At 38.7% G+C, this 27,012-nt stretch overlaps 1 protein-coding gene across 5 annotated transcripts in view; it reads right to left on the bottom strand.

Moving 5' to 3' along the window:
• The window catches only part of ANO4 (anoctamin 4), a 221,530-nt gene that overhangs the window by 39,316 nt on the left and 155,202 nt on the right, over positions 1 to 27,012 (bottom strand). For all 5 annotated transcript variants that reach the window (XM_074826959.1, XM_074826958.1, XM_074826957.1 and 2 more), the window contains 7 exons: positions 20,008 to 20,114; positions 18,009 to 18,064; positions 17,454 to 17,575; positions 10,987 to 11,121; positions 10,133 to 10,229; positions 9,547 to 9,607; positions 1,870 to 1,952 (listed from right to left, as the gene is read on the bottom strand). In XM_074826959.1, coding sequence (XP_074683060.1) covers positions 1,870 to 1,952; positions 9,547 to 9,607; positions 10,133 to 10,229; positions 10,987 to 11,121; positions 17,454 to 17,575; positions 18,009 to 18,064; positions 20,008 to 20,114 — 661 coding nt within the window. The remainder of the gene's footprint in view (positions 1 to 1,869; positions 1,953 to 9,546; positions 9,608 to 10,132; positions 10,230 to 10,986; positions 11,122 to 17,453; positions 17,576 to 18,008; positions 18,065 to 20,007; positions 20,115 to 27,012) is intronic.

Genomic DNA, 27,012 nt, shown 5'->3' on the forward strand with positions numbered 1-27,012 from the left:
CAGAAAGCAGAGAGCAAATCTTCCATGGGAATGCTTTCCTCCAGGCTCTGCAAGAGGACATGCACTGGCAGCAATAGCAGCAAGGCTGTAAGTGGAGTTTGGGGATGTGCATGAAGAGGTTAAATGGACATGGAGCTGTTGTGCTCACACTTGAGCAAAAGACTCCTCCAAGCATTACCACAGCAGCCAGAAATCACTTGGTATTATTACACGGAAAGAAGAAAAACAAAAAGCAAAGCATCACTTAAGGACAACTTTGCCAGGAAATTCAATATTTGCAGATAAACTGGTAATAGAAGATTCATGTGGAAGGCTTTATAAATCAGCATAATCCCAAATCCAGGTAGGTTAAACTTTGAAAGTTGCAGATATGTAACATCCTGAACTATAAACACCTGCAAGACCAGGCCTCCTGGGAAAAAAACATAAAAAGGGAGTCATATTGTACTTGTTTGTGTATTTTGTTAAAGGCTCCTTATTCAGGGGACACTGAGCTATAATCCTGACTTGGAAATTGCAGTTTGGTACATCCATCTTTTACCTTAGCTGTCAGAAGCAAGTAGTGGCTTTTTTGCAACTAGCCATGAGGGGACATGATCACTGCAGGTCAATCCTGACCAATATCTGAACCTCAGGCAGGACTATTTTAGTGTGGTCTCTCTGTGAGTCATCAGCATTGCCCAGAGCAGGCTGCTAATCTCAGGAGAGTTAAATCAGCATCAGAGTATTTTCTAAATATGTGACAACAGTCCTGAAGTATCACCAAGAAGTGACAGCATATGTGCACAATTAATGATGTTCCTGTTGCTATAAAGAAACCAGTTTCCAGTTGTGTAAGTTATTACATTTTATGTTCTTGGATTATTTTCTTAGCCTTTTAGCATTTTAAAAAAATCCTACCAGCAAATGAGCAACTGTACTATTTCATGGCATCATTGAACTACATTGTCCCATAGATACAAAAATCCCATAGCTCAGAAGTCTGTTTTTCTGCTGGCAAGATTAATGAAAAAGAAATTCCTCCACAGAGGCAGCAATATAGAAGTTCAGCTGCACTGAGACCACTGTAGCAGCCTTTTACAGTCCCTCCAAGAGCTTCAGGACAGTCTCTGGAGAGGAAGGAAAGCAAACTCCGTGGACACCTGTATGTCCAAATCCCACTCAAGCAGCACTTTTTCTGTCATACCCACTGAATCTTGCTTTTCTCCTGCATCAAAAAGCTTCTAATTCCACTTAGATCTCAACTCTCAGTCCCAAAAGCATGCTGTGTCTTTCTGGTAACCGCCACAGAAAAAGGTTAAGGCTATTTTTTGCTGTTTAGCTTCCTCCCTAATGGGATTTCCTCTACCAACAGGGGATGAAATAAGTCCTTTTTGTTGGTTCATCTCCCTCAGTCTCTCCGCAGCACTGTATACTTAGGTAACCAGCACCTGAACATTCAGAAGCTGGTACAAGCCTCACAAGGCTTTCTCTCCATCAATATTCTTAGTGGCTATCTAAAAGAATGGATAAAAGCTCATCTGACAAAATTCATGGTACCCTGGGCTGTCAAGAATTTCCTTGGATTCAAAAGAAAAATTTGTTTGTTTTCCCCAAAATGCATTTTTTTTCCTTTGATCTCCCACAACGACAGCCACTGATATGTTGAAATTAATTCAGATTTACAAAGGTGTGAAAAGAGAGGACAGTTTGGCCTGGGGAAAGTTTCTTTGCACTCCAGAGGAAATATCTGAGGAGAAAAATGCTTATTTACTAGTTTATGAAGATTTAACGAATGAATTGAAAATAAATCCAAAAGAAAAACATACTTACATCTTTAACCAAATATTTTTGTATTAAAGATTAAGGAGTACATCTTTTTATACAAACCTCTTCTTCTTCCCAGTCTATCAAGTCCCAGTCATAAGCAATCACTGCTCGCCGTCTTTTCCAAAACTCCAGAAAAACAGTTGCTGGAGCAAATAGAAAAAAAAAAAAAATTGTTTTTAAGTCAAGAAAATGTTAACAACTATTACAGAACTGTTGAATGAAGCTGTTACATTATTTTCATTGCTTTGCATAAATGGGTTCCTTTGAACAGCAAATCATGCTGATGATCAAAACTGCTTTCAAAAAGCATTGCTTTCTAAGGATTACTTTGCTTGCTTCATGTATGCTTGAGGCTTTAGAGATTTCATTTAGTGCTAAATGAGAATGTTTAATTTCTGACCAACAAAGGGAGGACTCTCAAAGAATAAAATTGTTCTTGTGAGTCATCATTACTAGATATAGCAGATTTCTGATGAAGCTAAAGATTTCTTGGGGCTATTGTAGATAAAGCAGTAACTTTCCCTCTTGGAAAGCCATTTACAACACACAGAAACCAGAACCCAGAGGAAGCACATTCCAGTGCATGTGCAAATGTACTACTGAGGAAATTGGAACTTTTGCCTTACACCTTTCTAATCCAGACCATTTCTTTGACACTACATGAGTGTGTGTGTATGTGGTATGGCATTAACCATATTATCTGACAGTATGGCATTAACCAGTTATCTGACAGTTAAACATTCTGTGCTGTACAGCAGTTATCGACAGAGTTCAAGATAGTATAATATGCCTGTACATGACTGCTTTCATTTTGTGATGGAAAGAACAATCAAGGAAGCACTCAGTCATCAAATAATATGCTTGTATTCTGGAGATTAATACTGAACCTGTTTATGGTTACAGCACTGGCATCAGTTTGGTGAAAGTGAATTTTTAGCCAGTAAGAATTATTATATTTTAATGTATTAGCCAATGCAGCTAAAATATGCTTAGAAAATGAACACTGTGAGCAGATAAGGTAAGATATCAAAAGTGTATTTGAGGAGGCAGCTATTTGGTTTGAAGGCATTTTCACATATCATGTCATCCTTTCTCTGAAAGCTGGAGTTATGTTACATCAAGTAACCAGCTGCTTTAATTTAATCCAATAAAAAAAGTCAATTCAGTCTCCTGAGTTTAATGTTTCTATGACTTTTTGTAATAAATGCAGTATGATTGGTTGGGATCAGCAAAACTACTAAATGCTAATGAGGCTCCACTGCTGCTGAACCACCACATTGTTCATTCCTTGACTTGACTTCTGGTGGAGTTGTTTCTCTCCTATCAGCTAATATTGAATTATTTTGTACAGGCTAAACAAGTAGCCCTGCACTTTTTGGAGACCTGGAAGAAGCAAGCCTGATTGATTACTCTGTTTCCATTCCAAAAAGCATCTGGAAGCATGACCTGAGTGGGTGTATGAGTCCGCAGGCATGAACCTCTCAGATATGTCTGTGCTGAACTGTACTTCTTTACTTTCTTGTTTTTCACACACCTGGAGTGAGGAATCCGTACATATTATATTTAGTATATTTAGCACCTGTCAGAGTAAGTATGTGTAGTTCCCAAAGCTTCTTTAGAAAACTATTTTCAAATCATTAAGTAGCAAATAGGAAGATCTGCACAGTGATGTTTTAGCTTTTATTGTGTTAACGCTTTTCTCCCTCTATCCAGGTCAGTATGCACTTTTCCTTACTAGATACTTTAAAATGTGCTATAACCATCTTTGATTGATTCACTGTACTACTGAGATCTTCTAAAAAGTACTTCATTTTGAAATTTCTCTGCTTCTTTTCTAGTCAAGTAATCACTAATACCCTATATCACACTTCAGCATTCTTTTCTGACTTTGACAGCTTAACAGGACACAGTTGTACTTATTGTTCTCTCATTTTCCAATTGGTATGTTTAAACCAGATGCTGACAATTCTCCAAAACGCCTGCTTGAAATTCTGAATTTCTCATTGGCCTTAACTCCCAAGCCTTTTGCTAGCTTTTTCTATACTATGCTTGCCCTGCTTCAGAGCTCAACCTTGCAGCTCAGTCCTCAACAACCACTTGTACAAACAGTTGTCTTAATATCGTTTCCTCAGATGCTTTTGAAACAAGTTGTGATCTTATTTAGTAACGCAAATGGCTTCTCACAGCAAATAGCTTAATCTTGACCTTCTCTCAGAAATCCTTTCCCTGTTGTATTTCAGACCACCATTTAATACATCCATCATGGAGCAGATCCTCCTGGAAATGACACTAGAGCACATGGAAAATAAGGTGACTGATGATAGCCAACATGGCTTCACCGAGGGCAAATCATGCCTGACAAATTTGGTGGCCTTCTACGATGGGGTTACAGCATTGGTGGATAAGGGAAGAGCAACTGAGGTCATCTACCTAGACTTGTGCAAAGCATTTTACACTGTCCCACATGACATCCTTGTCTCTAAATTGGAGAGACATGGATTTGACAGATGGACCACTCTCTGGATAAGGAATTGGCTGGATGGTTGCACTCAAAGAGTTGCAGTCAATGGCTCAACATCCAAGTGGAGAGCAGTGACAAGTGGCATTCCTAAGGGGTTGGTATTGGAACCAATGCTGTTTAAAAACTTTGTTGGCAACATGAACAGTGGCATTGAGTGCATCCTCAGCAAGTTTGCTGATGACACCAACCCGTGTGGTGTGATCAACACGCTGGAGGGAAGGGATGCCATCCAGAGGGACCTTGACAGTCTTGAGAGGTGGGCCTGTGCAAACCTCATGAAGTTCAACAAGGCCAAGTACAAGGTCCTGCACATGGGTTGGGGCAATCCCAAGTGCAAATACAGGATGGGAGATGAGTAGATTGAGAACAGCCCTGTAGAGAAGAACTTGGGGGTATTAGTGGATGGAAAACTGACTATGAGCCAGCAATGTATGCTTGCAGCCCAGAAAGCCAACTGTATCCTGGGCTGCATCAAGAGAAGTGTGGCCAGCAGGTCGAGGGAGGGGATGCTCCCCCTCTACTCTACTCTATTCTTGTGAGATCCCATCTGGAGTACTGCATTCAGGTCTGGGGCCTCCAACATAAGAAGGACATGGACAGGCTCAAGCAGGTCCAGAGGAGGGTTATGAAGATGACCAGGCAGATGGAGCGCCTCCCTTATGAGGACAGGCTGAGAGAGTTGGAGTTGTTCAGCCTGGAGAAGAGAAGGCTCCAGGGAGACCTTATAGTGGTCTTTCAGTACTTAAAAGGGGCCTACAGAAATGATGGTGAGGGACTCTTTATCCAGGGAATGTAGTGATAGGATGAGGGGTAATGGTCTTGAACTGGAAGAGGGTAGATTTAGATTAGATATGAGGAAGAAATTCTTTACTGTGAGGGTGGAACAGGTTGCCCAGAGAAGTTGTGGCTGGCCCCTCCCTGGAAGTGTTCAAGGCCAGGTTGGACAGGACTTTGAGCAACCTGGTCTAGTGGAAGCTGTCCCTCCCCAAGGCAGGGGGGTTGGACTAGATGGTCTTTAAGGTCCCTTCCAACCCAAACCAGTATATGATTCTATGATATGATTCTACGATACTGACTTCTGTATACATGCTATATACCAGGAATATTGCTGAAGAACCTCCTTAAATTCTGTCTCCTCAGAGAGCAGATCAATGTGAATGTTTTATGCTAGAGGTAAGGTTTGTAGAAAAGCAATCTCTTTTATTAGACTAACTGATATATTTAGAAAAAAAGTTTTATGTTGGCATTTCTTATTGGTTGAAAAAAGTGTTAAATTCTTCATGCCAGACATTTTTACCCTCCCAACTTTGCCTTTCAGCAAGTGTTCTAAAGCTACTTCCTTTATCAAAGGGAACATGCTGCTTGGCAGACGAGAAGAAATTTTGAAAAGGACTTTTCTTGTGTGACTTAGCCCCCCAAAGATATGCAGAGACAAGAGAAACTACCATCAGCCCACCTTGTCTCTATCAAAGCATTAGAAATTATAAATAGCTGGACTCTCCTGTTGGACAGTTACAGAACTTTGCTACAGAGCTTCAGGAAACATCTAGACAGTGACATCTTTGCACTAGTTTTCCCCAGTACTTGAATTGGAAAAGCAAAAGCTACAATTCCATCTGCTTTTACAGCAACATGCTGGGAGTCAACTGATTATCAAATTCACCTAGATTTTTTCTGAGAATGACTTTTTTCTGCATTTAAATGTCAACATTTATTTAGAATGAACATCTTTCTCTCATTTTCTGTCTTTGGTAAGAATTCAATTCAGACAGTGAAAAGAGAGGAGTTTTTCCTAGAAATGGGATCTATCTTTTCATCAGGCTTGACATATGTCAAGGCATGCATAAAGGGCAAAGTGTGTTTCCCTCTAGCACAGAAAGACAAAAAGTTCTACTGCTAGCCTCTTTTTGAAAGCTTTGAACATCTGGAAAATATCATCAAGACTAGAGATTCTCAAAAGGAAAAATTCTTTTCCAGCTTCTGAGATGATGACATCTCAGTGAGCATCAACAACAATCTGTTTACCAATAAAAAAAATATTAGTGTTTATAGGGACTTACTGTTTCCTATAAACCACAGAGATTCATAGCTTCAATCCTTTTGAAAGGGCTTTTCATTTCAACAGAAGCTCCAATACAGAAAAGGTTACACAAACTACCAGTGAATTACTTCAGTGTACCGAAGGGAGACTATCTTCTGTCCTTTCCAGCATCAGTTTAAAATGAAAGTTATCTTAAGTCTTATGACTTCTGGGTATACCTTAGCAAGTATCTTTTTTTTTTTTTTTCCGATTGTATCAATTACTTTTACTTCTTACATGGATTTTTTCTCAAACTGGGCAAAAATACAGTAAGTGAGGTGGTGGGTCAATATACTTTTTGAAGAAAAGTGCGTTTCTATTCCAGTATCTCCTGGTGCACTTGACAATTCCAACCTTACTTTGATGGGACCCACATATCCCACAGTGAAGCATTATAAAAGATGGGTCTCTGCTTCAGAGTCCTACAGACAGGGTCATTGCTGTTCCACAAATCAAGCAGCCCATACTGATATCTGTTGTCATAATTCCGCTCCCTAGCCTGGCCACTGCAGTTTGCTCATCATTTGGAGAAGCATTTTATTTCTATTTAAAAACTGAGCAACCTGCTATGTCCATCAATTAAAGATGTCTTCAGTAAAAGGAGGAAACAACCATACAGATCACCTCTTCATGGAAAGCCCAACCTGACCATACCTGGTTTTGAAAACCCTAAGCAAGTGATTGAGGCTTCTCCCTCAAGACAGGAGTTCACTACTGGATCTAAAGACAGTGAAGAAGGTACTTCAGATAATAAGACAGTGGCTAAGTTCAGGCTAAAGAAGTTACAGAATTCTACCTGTCTTTTTTTTGTTTTCATTCTCCTTTTTTAAAAGCACTGCCATCATTATTTTATATGCTAGTGTCTGTCAAACTGGATCATCTAGAAGGCTGAACTTTTCACAGCCAATTTGTCATGCACTTGCCAGTTGTTAAATGCTGACAGAAAAAACATTTCCACAATCAAACTGCTATCACTGTTTCTTCTCTTCCCTTACGATTTACTGAGATGATGGTAATGCCTGCAGCTGCCAATAGACCTACTGCAGACTGAAAATCCATTTAAGACAGGCAGTAAGCCAACTCATAAATATAGTACCAGAAAATTGCTGGGAAAGCTTGGCTTTCCTTGTTCTAATGCTGCTTTATCCCTAACTGTATGGAGAATATCTCCACAGTCTCACTGTTGTCTGAGCAAAGTCTTATTTAAGAAACTACAGTTTGGGTGAAGTCATAGGATTGCTCCATTCCCCAAACCATTAACCCACACTCACAACCTCATTCCTGTTGCAGCTCCTACATCCCTCTTGGCGGCAAGCTCACAAGCACAGTGTAAACCAACAAAGGTGGTGGGGAAAGCTCTCACCCCAGCCACTGTCCTGTACTCTCTTCTCCACTAGCCAAATCATCCAGAGGGCAGCATTTATCTTTCTGTGGGATGAGGTGATGGAGATGCATGGATGGTGCATTTTCCAGTCCTGGCAGGCTGGGAGGGGGATATCCCCAGAGGGAATTTGGTCTGGTAATCTGACAATGATGCTGAAGGAGGGGAAGGAAGGAGAGGCTAACCAAAGTGAGGTGCAGCTCCTGTCAACTAGGGACAGGAAAGTGAGAGGACCTACATTTTGGAGGCAGGCATGCTCAGCAACCACAAGGTGGGACCAGGCATGGTTACCTGAATGAGGGACTGCTTTTCCTACAGCCCTGGTGCAGTGCTGTGAGCACAGCTGTTGCCTGAAAGCAGTGTTACTCTTAAGGAGGAACAAAAGCACCGGTGCAAAAAGCTGCACTCCAAAGACATGCTCACCAGCAGTTAGGAACAGTGACATAAATGTTCAACAATGTTAACACATAAATTTTCCTAGCTGAGATGAAGTCCCTGCCTCCAAACTGTCTTGAAAATTCTCAATTTCAGTGAGCACATAGAGAAAGAGTTTGGAAAAGCTGAGTAAACATATAAAAAAATCTTTAAGGCTTAGAAATTTTTGGTGATTCTCAGCTCTGGTGCAGTTCTAAAACAAAGCTGAAATACCAAGGAGAAACATAAAATCTGTACAATCTGTGGATTTTTTCCTTAACGTAATTTGTGATATTTTAATATCATCAACATTACATGAAATGGCATGAATAGGCTTGATTGGTATTTGACCTAATTTAATTACTTAACTAAGACAAAACCATACTTTTGGAGGAAGGAACTGAGACAGACTGGTAGGCTAATTTATGTTGTCCTGATGGCTCCAATTTTGCCTCCTGGATATCTCTTGTGGCTCAGTAAAGGCATTTGCAGTTTAAAACAGAGATTATAAGAATTACTTGGACACCTTTCCAAAGTTGTTGGAGATGTGTAAGAAGAGGAGAACAATGGCTAAATCAGGATAGATCAAGCACCCGGGGCTCTGAGATGGATGACATTTTTGAGGCACCTCAGTGAGCCATTTTCTAAAGGTGTTAACCTTCTCTCAGAACGGCATGGTAGCAGCTAAGAGCCTGGGCATGCTCAGGGCATGTTTGAAAGACTTCTTGTGCTGTCAGAAATTATTGTTTCCTCTTGTCTTCAATTCTGCCTACAAGACCACAGTAGGAAAAATAGTTGAGCCAGAAATAGAATTGTCCTATTGGCAAAATTCAGCCTCCATGGCAACAGTTAGACCACTCTCGGATCAATTTGTCATTCAACTAAATCTTCCATTTTTTTCATCAGTTTTGCTTCAATTAAAACCAGCTTACATGTATTTAAGCTTTACAGACTTTCTTCAAGGTGGGAAAAACAATACATTAATTCATTTTAGTACAGACACTGAACTGAGCTGCCTTAGCTAAGAGAATCCCTGAACAGTAACAGAGAAAAGACCTCAGTGCCAACAGATTGAAAAACAATTACAAAACCCCCCAGAATATAAATATCTACATAGACACTACATACTGTATTCATGTTTTTGTTTTAATTAAAATTATTATCACATAAAAACCTGATTTCAACCACTTCCATCTTCTTTTTGCAGAAACAGAAAAGAACCAAGCCTATATTGTTTTTCTCAGTGTCTAAAAAAAAGTGTGCTGGAAATTACAAAGGCCTACGTTGCATCACAATCTTTAAGGAAAAGATTGTGCAATTAATATCAAACCAAAAACTTACCCCACACCGCCATGAAAACAGCAAAAAAGACAGTAGCTCCATTGTCAAAAAGGTGGGTTACCTGAGGGATATATTAATAGTGTGATCAATTTGTGACAATAAGGTGTTATTTTCTATTTTCACCTAATGACATTAATGTGATTGTGAGTGCAGCTGGCCTGACAATACTGAGGATCCTTCCCTTGATGTGTGAAATGCACTTGCCAATAGAGGACTATTTGCCAGCCTGGCCTGGGACTGACCCTTGCCAACACCAGGTGTGAGCATCATTTCAGACTCAAAGCATTCATTTTATGGAGCCATGTACAAAGGATGGATCGTAAGATAAAGGCTGACGCCAAGGACACTGTAGCACATGCACCTAGGTCGTGACCTCTGGGACTGCTGAATCTTTAAGTGCAAATTGCATTCAAGTGTTTTACAACCCAAACTAAGTCTTGGTAAAAGACAATGAACGTTAATATTGGTTGAACTTGATCTGACCTTCCAAGATTTTATCTATCCAGGCTCACTAAAGCCAACTGCAAAAGGCAAAATTAATGCTTTTACCAGGAAAGCATTTCTATTTGCATAGTTTGAAACATACCTTGGCATAAACACAGCTGTCTGATAGCCTCATGAAGGGACAGTATTTATCACATATAGGACACATTATGATATCTGTAGCTTGGCAGACTTCTTTACTGGAAAAATAGAAAAGATAAAAATTAATAGTTTGATGCACAACAATCAGTCTTAAAATTGATTGGTAAGTTTCACTAATATTCAGTTACTTATTGAACAATACTGCTCTGTAACTGAAGACAAGATGCTCATAACTGCATGTCTAAAATTAATATTTGTTGACTGTCTAAGACTTCAGAGTTTACAGCCATAACTGCAGAGGACAGTTCTTCAGGGCCAGCCTAACAGTATCTCTTTACCATTTCCAGCTTCTCCTTGAGTCACAAGTGACCTTCGGTAGGAGGAAGGTGAGGATGATTGCAGATAAAGTTAAGTTTGACTTATTCTTGTGACTTGTCTTAAGTGTGCAAGAACGTAGAGATGCAGCACTCAGTAGAAGGTGCAAGGGGTTCTTCATCTGAGAATGCCTTCCTGTTGTAGATCTTTGGGAAAGGCCCTGAAGACAGTGAAAATTCCACACTCTTCTGCTGGCCTGTTACAACAGTAATGAAGGAGCCCTACTTTTTCCCTACTTTATACTGAGTTGCCAGCACCATCAGCAGCTGAAGCTGGGCGAGAAACATTTGCCTCTCATCCTAATTCAGGAGCACAAAACAAGGGAAGCTCGATACTGGGTACCTTATGAGAACCAAGCACGGTCTTTTCCTGAGCATGCAATAGTTCAAAATGAAGTAATTAACAATTCATATGAAGATCTCTTAAATTATTCATAATAACCCACAGCTGTAGTTTCCCTTATAAAAGTACCCACGTTACCTGACTTGGCAGTGGTTCAAAGTGGTGACTCCATACAAAAAGACAAACAATCCAATGAAAGCAGCTGGGAAGAGCATCCCCGTGTACCAGCCTAACCAGGCAAAGTACAGCCCAATTTTCTCACCAAAGTACCGTCTGTTTTAAAACACAACACAGCGAAGTTACCTGCTAATTAGAATAAATTTGCTTAATTTTGCTTGTTAATAGAAAATAAATATTTCTATCATATCTGAAGAGTAGATTAGAGAGAAGAAAAAGTCTGCAACTATGCTTCTAAATCCACACTGAGGGACCTGACTCATGAATGAACTTAACAAACTAATTTAAAAATTCACTAATCACATTTTAGAGTGAGATGAGTGGATACCTCAGAAAGGAAACACAGTTTATTTTTAAAAGCTAGTTCTTTGTATCTGGGAAATTGATGGCTTGCTTTGTCTTTTGGCTGTGTAACTGTACTTTCCAAATAATTGTGTTGAAATCGGTTTCATCCCTGAAGCTTGTATACCAGCAACAATTATTTGGGCCCAGATTATTTCTAAGAAATTAATTAACAAGAGGTTATTCTCCAATCCAGTTTATTTTCATTTGATTATTTCTTTTCTTAGCTCAGTTCCTGGAAAACTAATTTAATGATTCTACCACAGGTGGAAAGTAGAGTGCAAGGGAAGTCCAACAAATAACTTTATGTATCATTTTGCACTGATTTGAGGAAAGTAGTCTGAATTAATCCTAATTTGATAGCTATATTGCTTAAAAACTAACAGCAAAGTGGCCAGGAAGCTCTTATTTGCTACATATTCCTTAGCATTTTTCTTCCTCCCAAACACAATGAAACCTTTATTTATGTGTTAAAGAATTCATCAAGCACACAAAAAACCTGCTGAACTCATCAGCATAGGAGCAGGCTCATGCATTGTCCTGTGTTTGATGGTCTTGTGCACAGTAGGCTGATGATCAGATTAGGATGCTTTACAAATCAATATACAATTATCATGATTACAAAGAAGACTTTAGGAGATTATTTGCAAGATTAGTTTTAAAGAATGAGGCAAGATGATATTCTTGCACTTCAGAGACATTGCAGACAACTTAAACTTGCATATCAACTGAATTTGAGAATAGCTGCTGATGAAAATCCACTTTTATGCTAATGACGCAACTTCTGATCTGTCCAGAGACAAAGACTGCAGTGAGCCAGCACTACTGGCTCCATTATGTTACCAGAAAACATCTTTGGTCAAGCTTTCACAGTGAGGAGGAAAAGACCCATGATGGGCTCTAGGGTTAGAGGCAGTGGAGAAGAGAAGGAAACACTTGGTCTGGAATGGACAAAATCATCAGTTTTCAAATGGATATAAAAAATTTCCAGTGTGAGCAATATCTGTCTGGGCTGAGCTCATGCTTTGCTGAGTGATACTGACCTACACCGATTATTATCATTGCATTTTACCAGCTCTGTATGAGAAGTCAAGTATTTTCATGTTGTTTTTAGTCTTCTGTCATTCAACAGAGACTCAAATTTACAGGCTAAAGAGGTGGTAAACTAACGATAACATATTCAGTTCTGACAAGGGCAGCAGGTCTGGTTGTAAAAAGACTAGAAAGTGCTTTTTGAGCCCTGACTTAAGTGTGCTAGTGAGACCTTTGGCCTAATTATTTTCCTGACACCTAGGATGTCAAGCTGTGCCTGCTCCACTGAAAAGGCAACTTACATTTTGAGCTTACTTCCACTGAATATTTATGACCTATTTTTCACCATGGACATAGTTCAAAGTAGTGAAGTAAACCTAACATTCATCAAGATTTTTTTTTTTATTTAATTCCCTACATTCAAGGATGAACGCTCGCTCATTCCACCCCCCTAGCTGACAAACATTCATGACAAACTTCATCTCCTATCCTGTTGAGCCTTTCTATCTGATGCTGCAAATCATAGTACTCTTTTTTGGTCTAGACATTGAACAGCTTCATCCTAGATGACGAGCCAAGCAAGGTTCAATGTGTGCACAAAGAAGGATGGACATGATGGGGAGCGACCCAAATCTCTGCAATGTAAGGAAAAGGCATCTGAGGCCATTAGCGAGCCTGGTTTTAAAGATAAGTGCAGGATGTTGACATTACTTTGATAGGTATTGGTTTAAATACGGACAAACAGCCTCAATCTTCCACTACTGCCTTTTGCTTCATAGCTGGTATTCCACAGGCTGTACTGCTGCAATTTGCATCAGGATCAAGTCAATATTTCATTTCTTCTGGCCTCGTAGTTAGCATATTTTTTTTGGTAAGTTTCTGCTCAGATACCGCTAGGCTGAATGCTATAAAAAAACCCCTATGGCAGTAACAAGGTCTCTGGAGACCTTCCTAGGTCCCATATTCAGAGCAGTTCCACATTTATTCCAATCCATAATTGGGTTAAATTTCATATAGCTCTCCATAGTGATGGCAGTTCTTTAGCTGCATGCTGGCATTTTAGCCAGAACTCAGTAATGTACATGAAGAATTCCAGGGATTGTTTTTCTAGGGCGCATCACTGTGCATTACTTATACCTAAATTTCATCTGTTATCACTCTGCTCAATGAAGGCCTATTTGAAATTTTCCAGCATTGATAACACTGGCATTTTTGTTAACTTTTCTAACTTATTACCATCCAATTTTTCAGATTGTTAATAAGAATAGAAAAAAATGTTTTGTGTGTTTTATGGTTCTCCAACAGAAAATTTCCTCCACAACTAACCTAAAAAGCAGAGACATAAAAAAAACCCAAAGCACCTAACAGAATAATCCATCTCTCCTACCCTCATATATGCTGCACTATTAGAATAATAATAAAAAAAATAATTTCAGCTTCTCAATTTTATGCTAGAATGTATACTAGCCCTCCAATATAACCTACATTCACTTAATGGTGAATTGTCTCTCCCTTCACCCCATTGTAATGGTAGAACTATCACTGACTTAACTGAGTCAAGATTTCAATCTCAGTATTTATCAATAAGGCACATTTTTGAAAAGTATTAAGCTACAGAGCCTGATTTCAGACCGAAAAAAATGTGATATAGGACTATTCTGTGTTTAATGACCTTCATTATATAATCTTTTGCCTTCAGGATGCCTAGAAAGAAGCTAGAATACAGACAGGTTTGGACTCAAGCCAAGAACCTATCTCTCTTCATGAATCCTTTTGCAGGTCAAAACAAAATCCTATATAGAACTTTCTACATCACAGAAACAAGTTGTGAGGGAGCTAGAGCTTTCCAATAGGTGTTTTGAACACATGAATTTGTCCTCTTACATCAGGAGCAATGGGGTGGGAAGGAAGGCTTGACAGGAGATTGAAAGGGAGTTGTCAGCTTGCAAGCAAGTCATTTAATGTAAACATGCAGTAGAACGCAAGTTACTCAGGCATTACTTTTGCTTTCAGGTTCATTTAGGTAGCTTTACAATCACTTTATAAATATAGTTTTCTCCCTCCCTTTTCGTCCTGTAAACAACATGCACAAGCAGCAGCAGGAGCAATTTGTGCACAACCTAGAGGGAAGCAGCTATGCATAGAAGCATGAAGGAGGTGATCCAAAGCCCCCAGGAACCACTGCAACTGTTTTCATTGATTTACATGGTCCCAGAGCATATAAATATACTAAGTCCTGCCTCTTTCCAATTGTTACCAACTCTAAGGATGTTAAATTATTCTTGTAAAGTAACTAGGGATAGTGAATTCCAACAGAAGTGTAATTAAAATCATGGTACCACATCTGTTGATTAGTAAGAGTGCCTTTGCAATTGTGCCAGGTCTGCACCTTCATACTGCCACGTGTTTCAAAGCAGAGTGAAAGCAGAATCATGAAATTCCCCTCAAATTACTTTTCCCCTTTTATTTCTAGTGACTAGTATCTCCATAACAGCCAGCTGATGAGATTAAATGAAATCTGGGAAGCACCAAATTGACAGAACTGGAGATGTAAGACCTCATTTTAACAGCTAAGTTAAAAAATAAACAAGTACCAAAGTATGAACAATTTCACTTACCATTGTGGCAACTTGACTTTAAGGTGGTAATATCATATCTATTAATAAGATATTTATATTATCTACATCTAATTTACTCCTTAGCCTTTCTAAAGCATATAGTAAAGGGGAATGTCAGCTAGCAGCAGAAAGTTCTGGCCAGATGTATGTGGAAGCATTAACATCCATCCACTCCTTTTGTACAGATGGCAACACTACTCCCTTCAAGCACACCCCACATAGCTCTTGGACTGGGAAAAAAAATTACAGAGTTGCTCATGGTGCAGAACTGCTACTAAAAAAGCTTCATTTTAAAGTATGCATGCTGAGATACTTCTGAGTGAAATGAACAACAGGTCTTGCTGGTGTTGTCAGCTCTTCAAGGAAAAATCTCCAGTTCACTAGGCACGTGAACTGCTGAGAGTGGCAGTAGACAGGAAAGGTTTGGCAGGAGCTATGAAAATGTGAGGGATCTAGCATCTGTGAAGTGAGAATAAAAAGGCATTCCTCCCCTTTCCTGTCATCCCTCCTTCAGTGAATTCATTGCAGCCATGGGTGAGCTCCAGGCAGCAAATGGCAGGCTGGGCTGGGGCTGAAGCTTTGAACCCTGCAGAGCTCAATGGCTACCAAGACTCATGCTGCTGCAAATGCTCAGGGACCCTCACATCTCCCCCCGCCCCCCACCTCCTCGGGTAAATACCTACTCTGAACCACCACAGGACACCCATGACCTCAGCTACAGGGTCTGCTATTTTGATTCCTTTTTTTCTTTGTGTAACAGCTGTAGAAAAATCTGTGTATGTCACTGTCTGATAAAAAGCTAAAACATCTTACAAAATCTTAGACATCAAACCCAGACTACTCAAAAAGACTGCTAGCAAGGTTCAGAACAATCATGTGTCTAACATTGCTCATTCTGTTACCATTTATTCTCATACTTAAAAAACCTTCCAGATGCCTGATGGTCCATATTTGTAAACTAGATTAAACCAAAACCCAGATATTGGCTCAACAGCACTTTCACAAACAAGACATGTTGATGAAGAACAGTAGCCTTGACCACCATGGACAAATGATTAATAACATTATAGAGATAAGTTGTTTATACTGTGACATTAATATCTTATTGTATACTTGGAAATTAAAAATAAAAAACTTCAGTACAACTGTTGGCTCCTCAGTAAATCAGCAATTTCCATAGTGTAATTTGAGAAAAATTCCATATTTCTGTCCAGGCCAGTATATTAAAAAAGAAATAAGAAGCGTCCAGGGTTAAATTATGTGGTACAAACATGTTACTTTGTTTTCTAAAGCATTTTAAAAATTACATGACTTAGTGAAATTTTTTCATTGTATTTCTCTGTGAACTTTTCTCCATGGAAATTGAACACATCCTGTTTTATGAGATGGATAAGTTTTATATGGCCTTAATCAATAACACTGCCTGTCTCCAGGGTCACCTTCTACAAATTTTGAGAATCAATAAAAGCAAAGGTTTCTATCAGTTACAGAACTTATAAAAGGGGAAATTAATCTGTTGGACCAATTGCATGCTCTGTATGACCCTTCCCAATACCTAATGTATCAATATCTTCAGTGATCCCAATACATCTTAAGACTTTATTAATAGACCCTTGTAGCTTCATTTTCCTCTCTTCAAGTAGAAAAAAGCCCATTAATACCCAATAATAATTCTGCCAACATGATCAGTAAAGGTTCTGGCTCTCTCTATATGCATAAAAAATATGTAATCCTCTATTAGCACATGTAAGGCTATTTGAAAACATTATTTAAAAGAGCTATAAGAATTTGGAGTCATGTCTCAGCTTTCTTGATTCTCTTCTTTTCAGGCTACTTCCAAGATGAATACAAATTCAGACTGCGGTGATGTGGCTGGGCTGAGTTTAAGGGAGGTGGTACAGGAGAGACTTTCACCCATTACAAGTGCTGCTGAGCACAGTAGCACACTGAGTGACTGTGAGCTCTGCTTCATGCCAGCTGTAAGCATCATTAAACTTCATCCAGGGCTCCTTCTGTGGTTGCTTTTTGGATAAAAAGAAGATCTAGTTGATGAGAGCCTGTTTTTCACCAAAGTCATGCTTTGAGGAGGAAGAACAACTCCTCCAGTGGCTAGACATGCAACCAAGTCTATCCAGCCTCCACAGATTTCTCTCTTCCTTTTTTTCTCTCTTAAACATTCTGAAAATCCTTCATTAGAAGTTATGGTGTCAGGAAACTCTAGAATGAAACTTCCTTCACTTTCAGGTCCTTCTACAAGCTCTTCTACAGCTACTTCTTTGAATGTAGTGACACCATGAATGAAATGGATTCCCATGACCTCAGGATCAGTTTTTAAAAACCGTATGAATTAACTGAGCTTTTCATGGTTTTGTCAGAAGAGAGATAACCAATGCTCAAAGCACCTATAATGTGACATACTAAAAGCAGGAGACTTACCTCACGAGGTCCAGCGGTTGGTATTTATACCACACTCCCCAGGAAGCCCAGCACTCGTAGAGCAGGTGTCTGTGGTTTTCTGCCCCATGTGTTCTTATTGAATTCTTACTTCTGTAACTTCCCTAAAATACATTTTATTCAAACTCCATACTTGTGCAACAAAAGCTAAATATGACTTTAAATGCACAATTTCCTCTGACTTCAGATTTGAGATTATTCTTCTTAAGAAATTTATCATCAATGGTGTTCCAAGTCAAAGGCTATAAATTGGAGAATCTCAAAGAGAAAACAACAGCATGGTATTTTTACCCTCTGAAAATATACTGATTTATCAAACCCAAATACTATTTACAGAACAGATCCAGAACAACTCTCCTTACTCATCTCTTTTTGCAGGAAAAAAAAAGCATTACTGAATGGAAGGGATGTCAAAGGCAGATGCAAAATGTGAAAGAGAGTAATAACATTAATAAGATTGAGAAAAAATTATTACACAATTAAGTATTCATTTTGTGGGAAATGTCTGTTCAAAAAGAAAAAATCTGAGAAAAATACCTCATGAAGAGGAAATGCAGCTTCATAGGAGCCATTACTGAGCAATCGATTCAGACCTAAGAATCAAAAGTATCCAATTATTTACCAATAGAACCAGAAAATCTGCTAAATAAAAAACAAAACACAAGTTTGAAGCTCATTGACAGTAAAAGATACATGTAAAAAAATTCTTCTTTTATAGATTTTGATGAACTAAGATATAATATAAGCAAAAACTTGTTCAAATATTAATCATAATCTATCATTTATTATGCTGGAGGCTTAAAGATTCATTTGCCAAATCCATCTTTAGCATAAGTTCAGTGAAATCAGGGACCTCACACCAGGATGGAAGCTTGACCCATAAATTATGCTCTAAGGAAGCTATTTCGATGAAAGGCTGTATTTCTTGTGAGCTGAAAACTTCAAGGAAGATCTTTAAATTTTTGAACTGCAGGCCAGTAAAGCAACTGAAACTCTTTAATTTCCATATGATAGCAAGGTTGTAAAATAAGTTTAGTTTATGCCTTACAAAAGCTGCTGGACTAGCAGCTAGAACAGGAACAAGACAGGCTGCAGTAGTACAAGACCAGAAAATATATTTGAACCTGAACAAAAAGGATTATTTGGCACAAAAAAGTAATCATATACCCCACACAGCCAGGCTTTATCCCTCTTTAATGAGACCCTTGAGAGAAATAATGAATGATTGCTGAGATGTGGACACTTTTCACTTGGAAAGTCACCAAAATAGGCCTGAACACCTATTAGGCAATGCAAAACTAAATACTGGCACTAACAACCTGAAGGCATTTGAACGCCATTGACCAAGAGGCAAAGAATCCTTATTCCTTTCCTAATTCACAGGGGAATGATAGCAGCAAGAACACAGCAATGAGAAGTATTAATTCAACATAAACAGAAGTTTCAGTGATTGCATTAGTATCTGCTTGGCAGAATATGCTTTCCTCCAAAGTCTGGCAGAAAAGCAAAACCTGTACAACCCAGCCAGGCTTTGCTCTGCTCAGTGATCAATGAAAGGTTGTGTTCATGGTAGGTACAACACAAGTAGATATGTGAGGAAGCTTGGGCTCTTGAAGCAGGCAGGGACTGCAAGTGTGTGCGCTAAATGCAACAGCTGCATGCACCACATCAATTCTTCCTTTTCTTCTCTCACCTCTGCTCACTGTCATTGCTCAGAGCTATTGCTGCCCTCATCCCAGGAGCTGAGGAAGAAACAAGTGAAGTTCTGGGAAGTTTCTCTACCTCTTGAGGAAGGACAGGGTTTAAGAAGCAGGGAAATGAAATAGGCTGCAGAGTTTTATGGGGATTGCATCTCTGTGATGCCCCAGTCTCTATGTGACACACAAGCAGTACGTGCTCTGTATCACAAGGCAGAAGAGGGATATTGTTCATACTCCAGCCCTCCTCTGTCACTGCCTGCTTTCCTGGATCTGCATATTTGCTGCTCCAAAGGTCCACTCCACTCCCTATTTGAAAGTGATGCCATGGTTATGCATGGCATCCTTTGCACTGAGAACATTACTGGTGAACTTCCTTTTGACTTACAGCAGCTACAGAGATACAGAACCTTTCATCTCCCTTAGGGATAGACAGGTATCCAGGGAGAAGACCTACAGGCTGGGATGCACAGCAGTACAAATCTTGCCATCATTCCAAGTACATTTTTATGAAGGAGTAAAAGCTTTTCTGCATGAGTCTATTTGCTTCTCCAGGGCCCTTAATCTGTACATATTTCTTGCTTAAGTCAGGCTCTTTCCTTGCAGAGGTGATAAATCCCATGTGGTGACATATGTGCTTGTGAAAGCAGCCTGATATTACAGGGAAATGATCAGGTCTTCCAGGGAAAACCCCTACAACACCAGTGGGTGAGATGTAAACAGCTCATAACTGAGGTGATTAAAAAGGAAGCAAAAGAGTCTGCTACGAGCCCAGGCAGACTTCTCTTTTTTTGGTGGGATTTAGTACCCACGTTTGAAGGCACGTTGCTCGCACTTACCAATTTTATTTTTCCCTTCTTCATATTTCACTCTTTGTAAGATATGGTGTACAATTCTACTTCTTGTAGCATTATTGAAGAAAGTATCTTTGTTGTGTATGATGAAGCTATATAAAAATACAAACAAAGGGCATCTCAGGAATATATACTAGCATGTTTAAAGCAAATATTGACTTCAGTTACTTTCTATAGCACACTTAAAAATCTACAGTATGTGAGCAAGTGCAAGGAAGATTAAAGGACACCAGATTAAGTGAGATGATTCACCAGACGAGATGATGTCAGTAATGGCATTCATTCCCTAACAAATAATTACATGGAGAAGTTTGGAGAAAGATCAAAGATATTTAAGCATTCATTATGATAAGCATCACTTTTAGATAATTCACGGAAAACTACAAAACACTGGCACAAAAATTTGCAAAAGCATAAGACTTGTAAGTGCAGCTGTAGAAATTCACATTTGATTTCTATTTCAGGCTTCTTTAGTATGCTTTACCATTAAGAGTCAGATGGAAACATCTACTTGGTAAACTACTCTTACTGAAAATCAATACTATGTTAGAAATAGAAAATATTACATACTCCTGTGTTTGGTCCTGGAAGCTAAAATAGAGTAGAAAATTAGCTTTCAGAAGCTGCTTATGGAGTTATATATGAATATGCAGATTCAATAGTTTAGACAGAATTGTGATGACTCCAGGAAATTGAAAAAAAAGGAGGCCACAAAATATATTGTATTGATTAGATTGGCTGGCATAATTTATTTTATATAGATTTCTTAATCCCAATATACATACCCAAGGAAAACAGGATATTTTAGCATAATAACTGGAAAATGCAAACAATATACATGTTTAGAAAGACTGTTTCAACTTGTCAATTAAATACTGCTAAAGAATTCTTACAGTTGCTTGAGGTGTGTAGGGCTTCAGGATAGACTGTGAAAGTGAGTTACACACTTGAATAAGCAGGTAAGTAGATGGAGCTTTTGATTAAGTAGTCCTGTGCATATATTGAGGGAACTAAATTTTTTTAAAAATGCAGTCCTTAGTAACTTACTGAATAGAAAGGCTCATCTTTTTAAAAATACTTTAGATAGGAAGTAAGGTTGTTTCTTTCTCTGTGTTGGTGAAGAGCTAGAGAATTGAATAAACTGATAAATAAAATGGTAAAATCATACAGATGTCATAGAGAGACCAGCCTGTAGGACTGCACACTAGACAAATATGACTTTAACAGAGATCATCGTAATAGGGAGCTTGGCATGGATTTATGTCACCTTCCCTTCTGCACAACATGGGATCTACTGCTCAGTTTTCCCCTCAGGTAATTTTACCCAAATGAAACACCAACTTTTTCAGAATGAATTTTTACCCATGGAGAATCATACACGGCTTTGCACCTCCACAGTCATTTGGAAAAACAGGCAAGGAATCCAACTTTCGGACTTTGGGGACTCCATATTCTCCCTCTTTATTATCAAAATTCTCTGCCGAATTTTCCATACAAGACAATCTCTAAGTTCCTTATGTTCGGCTTCAAAGGCAGATAGAAAAAATATTCCCAAAGTAAAGGTATAAAAGACAAGTTGCTCCAAAAGCACCATATAGTTTTTCTTGACAAGTAGGTTAATAGTTTTTCTGCATTTAGTCACTTCTATTTTCATGAGTTATGAATGAAAAAAAAGGCAAAAATTAAATATTATGCAATCTTAAAAAGAAATAAGAACTACTTGTTTAAGCAAACACTTTAGTCATTTGCATTCATTTGTAAACTTAGCAACTATGTTAATAGCTTTTGATCTCACATGGCCAAGAAGGAACAACCAGATGTGTCTGTGAAGCAGATGTCGACACCTCAGTATAATAAGTGCCATGAAGAACTCTGCCTATTCCAGAACTAGCTGAAGCAGTGTGAGTATAAGAGCTGCCCATCCTTGTGCCAGTAAAAGGCATCTGAGGGCAGAAGGGGGGAGAAGAGAAGGAGAACTCACCATGACTAGAGTAGGCCAAGAACATGTTCTTCACTGTTTTCCAACATTACTCATGGAGACATGGATGCAGAAGAGATGCTAGAGTTCACCAAAGGTGAAAAAAAGTGCCAAAATGAGCCCTCTGGATGTCCTGGATTATCCCTAACAATATCATTGTTTTGGGATGGAATTGCATGTGGTAAAGTTTAAAAATAATCCTCACCTATTTCTGAATATAAAAACCACAAGGTTTTTTTCTTTTGTTTAACTTAAATATGCAGATAGTTTCTGTGAAATTGTCTGTAGAGTAGCCCCAGAAAGAGCAGTATCACCATAACCAGGGAGGCAGGGAGTTCTGGCACAGGAAACAAAAATAGGCAGACATGAGTGGCATTCAAAGGTTGAGAATATCTCAAGTAGTTGTAACTACGTGTTACAACAACCCAGTTAAAGGTTGACATAAAATAGGACAATGCCAGGGAGGTTTCAATTTACTGCAAAAATCCCAGGAGTTGCTCTTGTCAGGTAAGAATCATGCAGTTCAGTGTAGGACTTACTCCTTTCTACCACCACCCTTCCCTCCCATGCTATATGGACATTTCTTCCTCCAAAATTTTTGTGCTCCAGGTTGTCGTCTTTCTGAATGTGGGTGGCAAATCCATATTCACACAATAGCCATCAAGGCTATTTCATGGTCTACAGCATCCAGCGATGAATTCAGAGGAGAAAGACTTTCTCAGTCTCTGGAGGATCTCACCTCTCAAATTTCAGTTCACAGGGGCCAGAGCTGAAGACATTTCCAAACTAGGTGTAGATAAACATTCATCAGACATTAGAGACCTATGAACTGCATAAGGCAGAGGCTTCCTAGAGAGCTTTTTAATCCTTGTTGCTTTCAGAGGGAACAGTTTCCTCAGCAGTTCTGTTTATATTGCCCTTGTTAGAATTTCAATATGCACAAGGGTTTGAATATTCATAAGAGCAACACAACTTGCTTTCAGGCTCAGTAAGAGTTTAGTCTTTATTTAGGAGACAGTTCATTGAAGGTTTTGATCATTTTGTTACCTCATTTGTAAGATAAAAAATAAGTAAGGATTAATACACTATTATTTTTATTACCTGTGAAGTTAATGTATAGGTAGATAAGAAAGTCAGTGATTTGTTCCATAACAGTTATAACCATTAGCCTGGTCCTGTAAGTCTTATTTGTGTGAGCTGTCCTTACTCAAAAGGAAAATCCCAATGAAGATAATGAGAGCACTGCTGGCAGAAAAGGTTCCAGAGTTGATCCTTAATTAAAGTCCCTTTTAAAAATGTCATTGTGGAAATATTGCTCTTACATTCATACTGTAAGCGACACAAAGAGTCAGTGAAGGTTAATTGCTTTGAAATTATATTTGTAGCTTTCTTAATTAGACTCTGAACTGGAGATTTCAAACTATCTTTCCATGATAACAAAGCACAACAAAGCTAACTATTGTCTGAAGAAGGCCCTCAAATTAATAAAACTTCAACCAAGAACAAACTGCCAATTAATTCTTGTTCATGCATTCTCTTTGGTAATTTTGCAGGTTGTACAAACCCTTGGCGGGTAAATTTAGCTCTTGAATCTTTGTCAACATCCATTTAAAAAAAATGGGTTTACTTTTGAATTTATTTTGGAGAAGTGAAAGGCAGGAAAAGGTTATTTTCTGCTGTACTGTTCAGCTGCAAGTTGAACACCCATTGTCTGGTTACAAAGCCACAAAGTGAGGATGTGTTCATGCACGTATCAATGTGCGCCTTTCCTCCATGGGATCCCCAGACACTGAAACATTTGATGTCTTATATTCACCATACCAAAAGGTATGTTCCAAGCAAATGCCTACTGCTGGAAGCAGTACGTACTAAAAACACAGATATTGTCCAAAGTAGTAATCACTATATGAGAAGTGTATTCTTTAGTACAGGAAAAATGCCCAACTGTCTGCACTCCCAGGTAGCTAGATGTTGTTGGCTAGTTGTTGTTGGCTGAGGCAATAGCAGGTTTTTACCTCATTTAGTATCAGGGAAAGAAAACCATCATCTGTAATAGAAACAAGATGAGCCTGCAGTATTTCAGTGAGAATATTACCACATATCTGTGTAGTTAATTTGATTGAAAATGGGTATATTATTATCACTTCCTGTTTGTTTTCATTTTGCCTGACTTTTAAGGCTGCAGCTGACTTTTTTGTTTATCTAAAAGAAAACGTTTATTAATGGTTAGCAGGGACTTCTCGCATCACGTGCCTAACACAGGATCACTTTGGGATGAAGAATGTATTAGTGGCTTTGTCTGTTTCAGATTTGGCACATCACAGGCTCAAAACTGCTAAATAGAGAGTCATGAAAGTGCCGAATCTCTCCTCCACCTTCCTTTGCCCTTCCCCTCAAATCACCCTGCCACCCAAATCACTTCTTAATTTAAATTGGTTCACTCAGGAATATTAATCTGAGATAGAATGAGCTTTATGTATTTTTCAGGGATACCCTGTTTCATTCAGTTTGCCAGGCAATTAAAACTTCCAGAAGCAGAGAGAATTTCAAAAACCCATTACAGGGTGTTTCCAAGTTTGGCTGCACAAAGCCTTGTTTAAGAGCAGGAGTATTTGTGATTCGCTGCTTATAAAAAGTCATTTATAAATGTATAGTTATTATACTGTAGATGTATTTAAACACAAGAATGACCATCCTGGCTCAAAACAAGTAAGTGTCCACGCAACCCTGTGCCTCATTTCCAGTGGTAGCAGCTCCCTGCCCCATCCATGATCTTGGGGTGAAGCAGCTCAGGGGGGACACAGGCACAGATCATCTTGGTAGGGATGGGATTTATTAGGGATAATATGAGCATCAGAGAAATTTTAAAATGTAGCTCCACCCTGAGAGATGCGTATCTTGCAAATCTGACAAAGATATAGGACATCTCATCCTGTACCACAAGGGAACATAGTACAAATGGGAATAACTTCATTAACCTCTGGTATGCAGGGCCATTGTTGTTTAATTAATCCAGATACTGTCCTGGTCCTCCTAATTGTGTAAGTTTTTAATACGATTTTCACTGAAGTAATAAATATTTATTTTTAAGTGGTTTATTCAATTATTTATCAGATTAAGATTTAATCAGAGAGTTTATTGCCTTTGGAAGAAAAAAAACAGGGGAAAATAGCTCCTGATATAAAGTTTGAAATCTCTAAACAGCAATTAAAAGCATTTTCCTAGCTAGTATACAGCTATCTAAGAAACTGCAGCTAATTACTACTGTTACAATTCCTGACTAGCAGCTCACTACATAAAATAACTAAAATGTAGTAGAAATTGGTCTTCTCTTGTACTAACTATTTTGTGATATACCCTATAAGGTATACCATAATCCCTTTAAAAGAAAACTTGAAGCCATGCTGCAAAAGTTATGGGCACATCTTACAAATGTGATTCTTGAATTTTCTTCTTTGCCTGTTTCAGAGGGAGGGCAGATGGTTAGCTGTGCCTCTTAAAACAATTTTTTTTTTTTTTTCTGAAAGCAAGCATTTCTCCACATCTGGTCTTTTCCATCTGAATAGGAAAGAAAAATTCAAGAAAGGAGACGACCATCAACTTGACCTACATGCTCACTGTACATCAATATTTCAAAAATATTAATTCCTATTGAAAAAAGGACTGATCAGGCCTTACTGGTTTTGGTCTTAACTATTTTCCTCCACAGACTCTATATGGTAAGTATAGTCAGTCATCTGTCTTTCAATGTTTTTAAAAGCAGCTATCACAAATGAAGACTGTACTCAGACCACATTACGAACATCAACTGTATCAGACTGAAATCTGGATGTGAAAACTGTGGCTGGATCAAAAAAGATAAACTGTCTGTTCGTTGATGAGGTGAAAAAACATCTGATGGTATGAAGAAAGGAAGAAGAAAGGAATTCCAGAGCCAAACTGCAATATTGCAATATTTGGACAAACATCAAACGTGGACAAGCTCAAATGAATATTTAAGGAATAATATTTTAGAAAATTAAAAGCACATAACAGCAGGAAAGAAGGAAGAATTCTGCAACATCCAGCTATGGTATGTGGCAAAATCTACAGTGAGGACATGGAGAATTTATCTGAAAATTCAGTATATGGAGATGTATATGTCCATGATGGTTGTATTTGTGAATGATTTACTACATGGCCATTAAGCAGTTGTTCAGCATGTCTTGGATAAACATTGATTTATGACATCACATAAATCCTTGATATATTCAACTGGCAAAAGTACATCTCCTGCTCTCCAGAAATACTTGTACAATAGCCAGAAAAATCCTTGCTAGTGTAATTAAAAGACTGATTATATGGTTTAGACTCCTGTGGCTATTTGTTAAAGAACAGTTTAATGTACTTTCCACTCATCTCTTCTTCTCAGTTAGGATACCAGATTTGCAAGAAAATTTTATCTTTTATATTATAAACTTGAATCTTAAAATCTATACATAAGATCTGATAAAAAGCAGACACTAGTGACATTTTTCAGCTACCACCTTAACACAGTGCACAAGGACTGAAAGCCTTATATTTATTACTATTCTCCAAGGACTTCAAGAACTCAATACATTACAAGCATTTTACATCCTCAAAAAATGGCCCTATGTTGGTTAAAAAGTCTTAAACAACACAGAGGTCAGCCAGCTGAGCATCGATCCACTTGGATGCACACAAGTCTGTGGGACCGGATGGGTTACACCCAAGGGTGCTGAGGGAGTTGGCAGATGTGCTCGCCAAGCTGCTTTCCATGATTTACCTGAAGTCATGGCTAACTGGGGAGGTCCCATTGGACTGGAGGGTGGCAAATGTGACACCCATCTACAAGAGAGGCAGAAAGGACGATCCAGGAAACTATAGACTTGTCAGTCTGACCTCGGTGCCAGGGAAGGTCATGGAGCAGGTCATCTTGAGTGCCATTAAATGTCATATAATGGACAACCAGGGGATCAGGCCTAGTCAGCATGGGTTTATGAAAGGCAGGT

Source organism: Strix aluco, chromosome 5, assembly GCF_031877795.1.
Source record: "Strix aluco isolate bStrAlu1 chromosome 5, bStrAlu1.hap1, whole genome shotgun sequence".
Taxonomy (NCBI): Eukaryota; Metazoa; Chordata; class Aves; order Strigiformes; family Strigidae; genus Strix; species Strix aluco.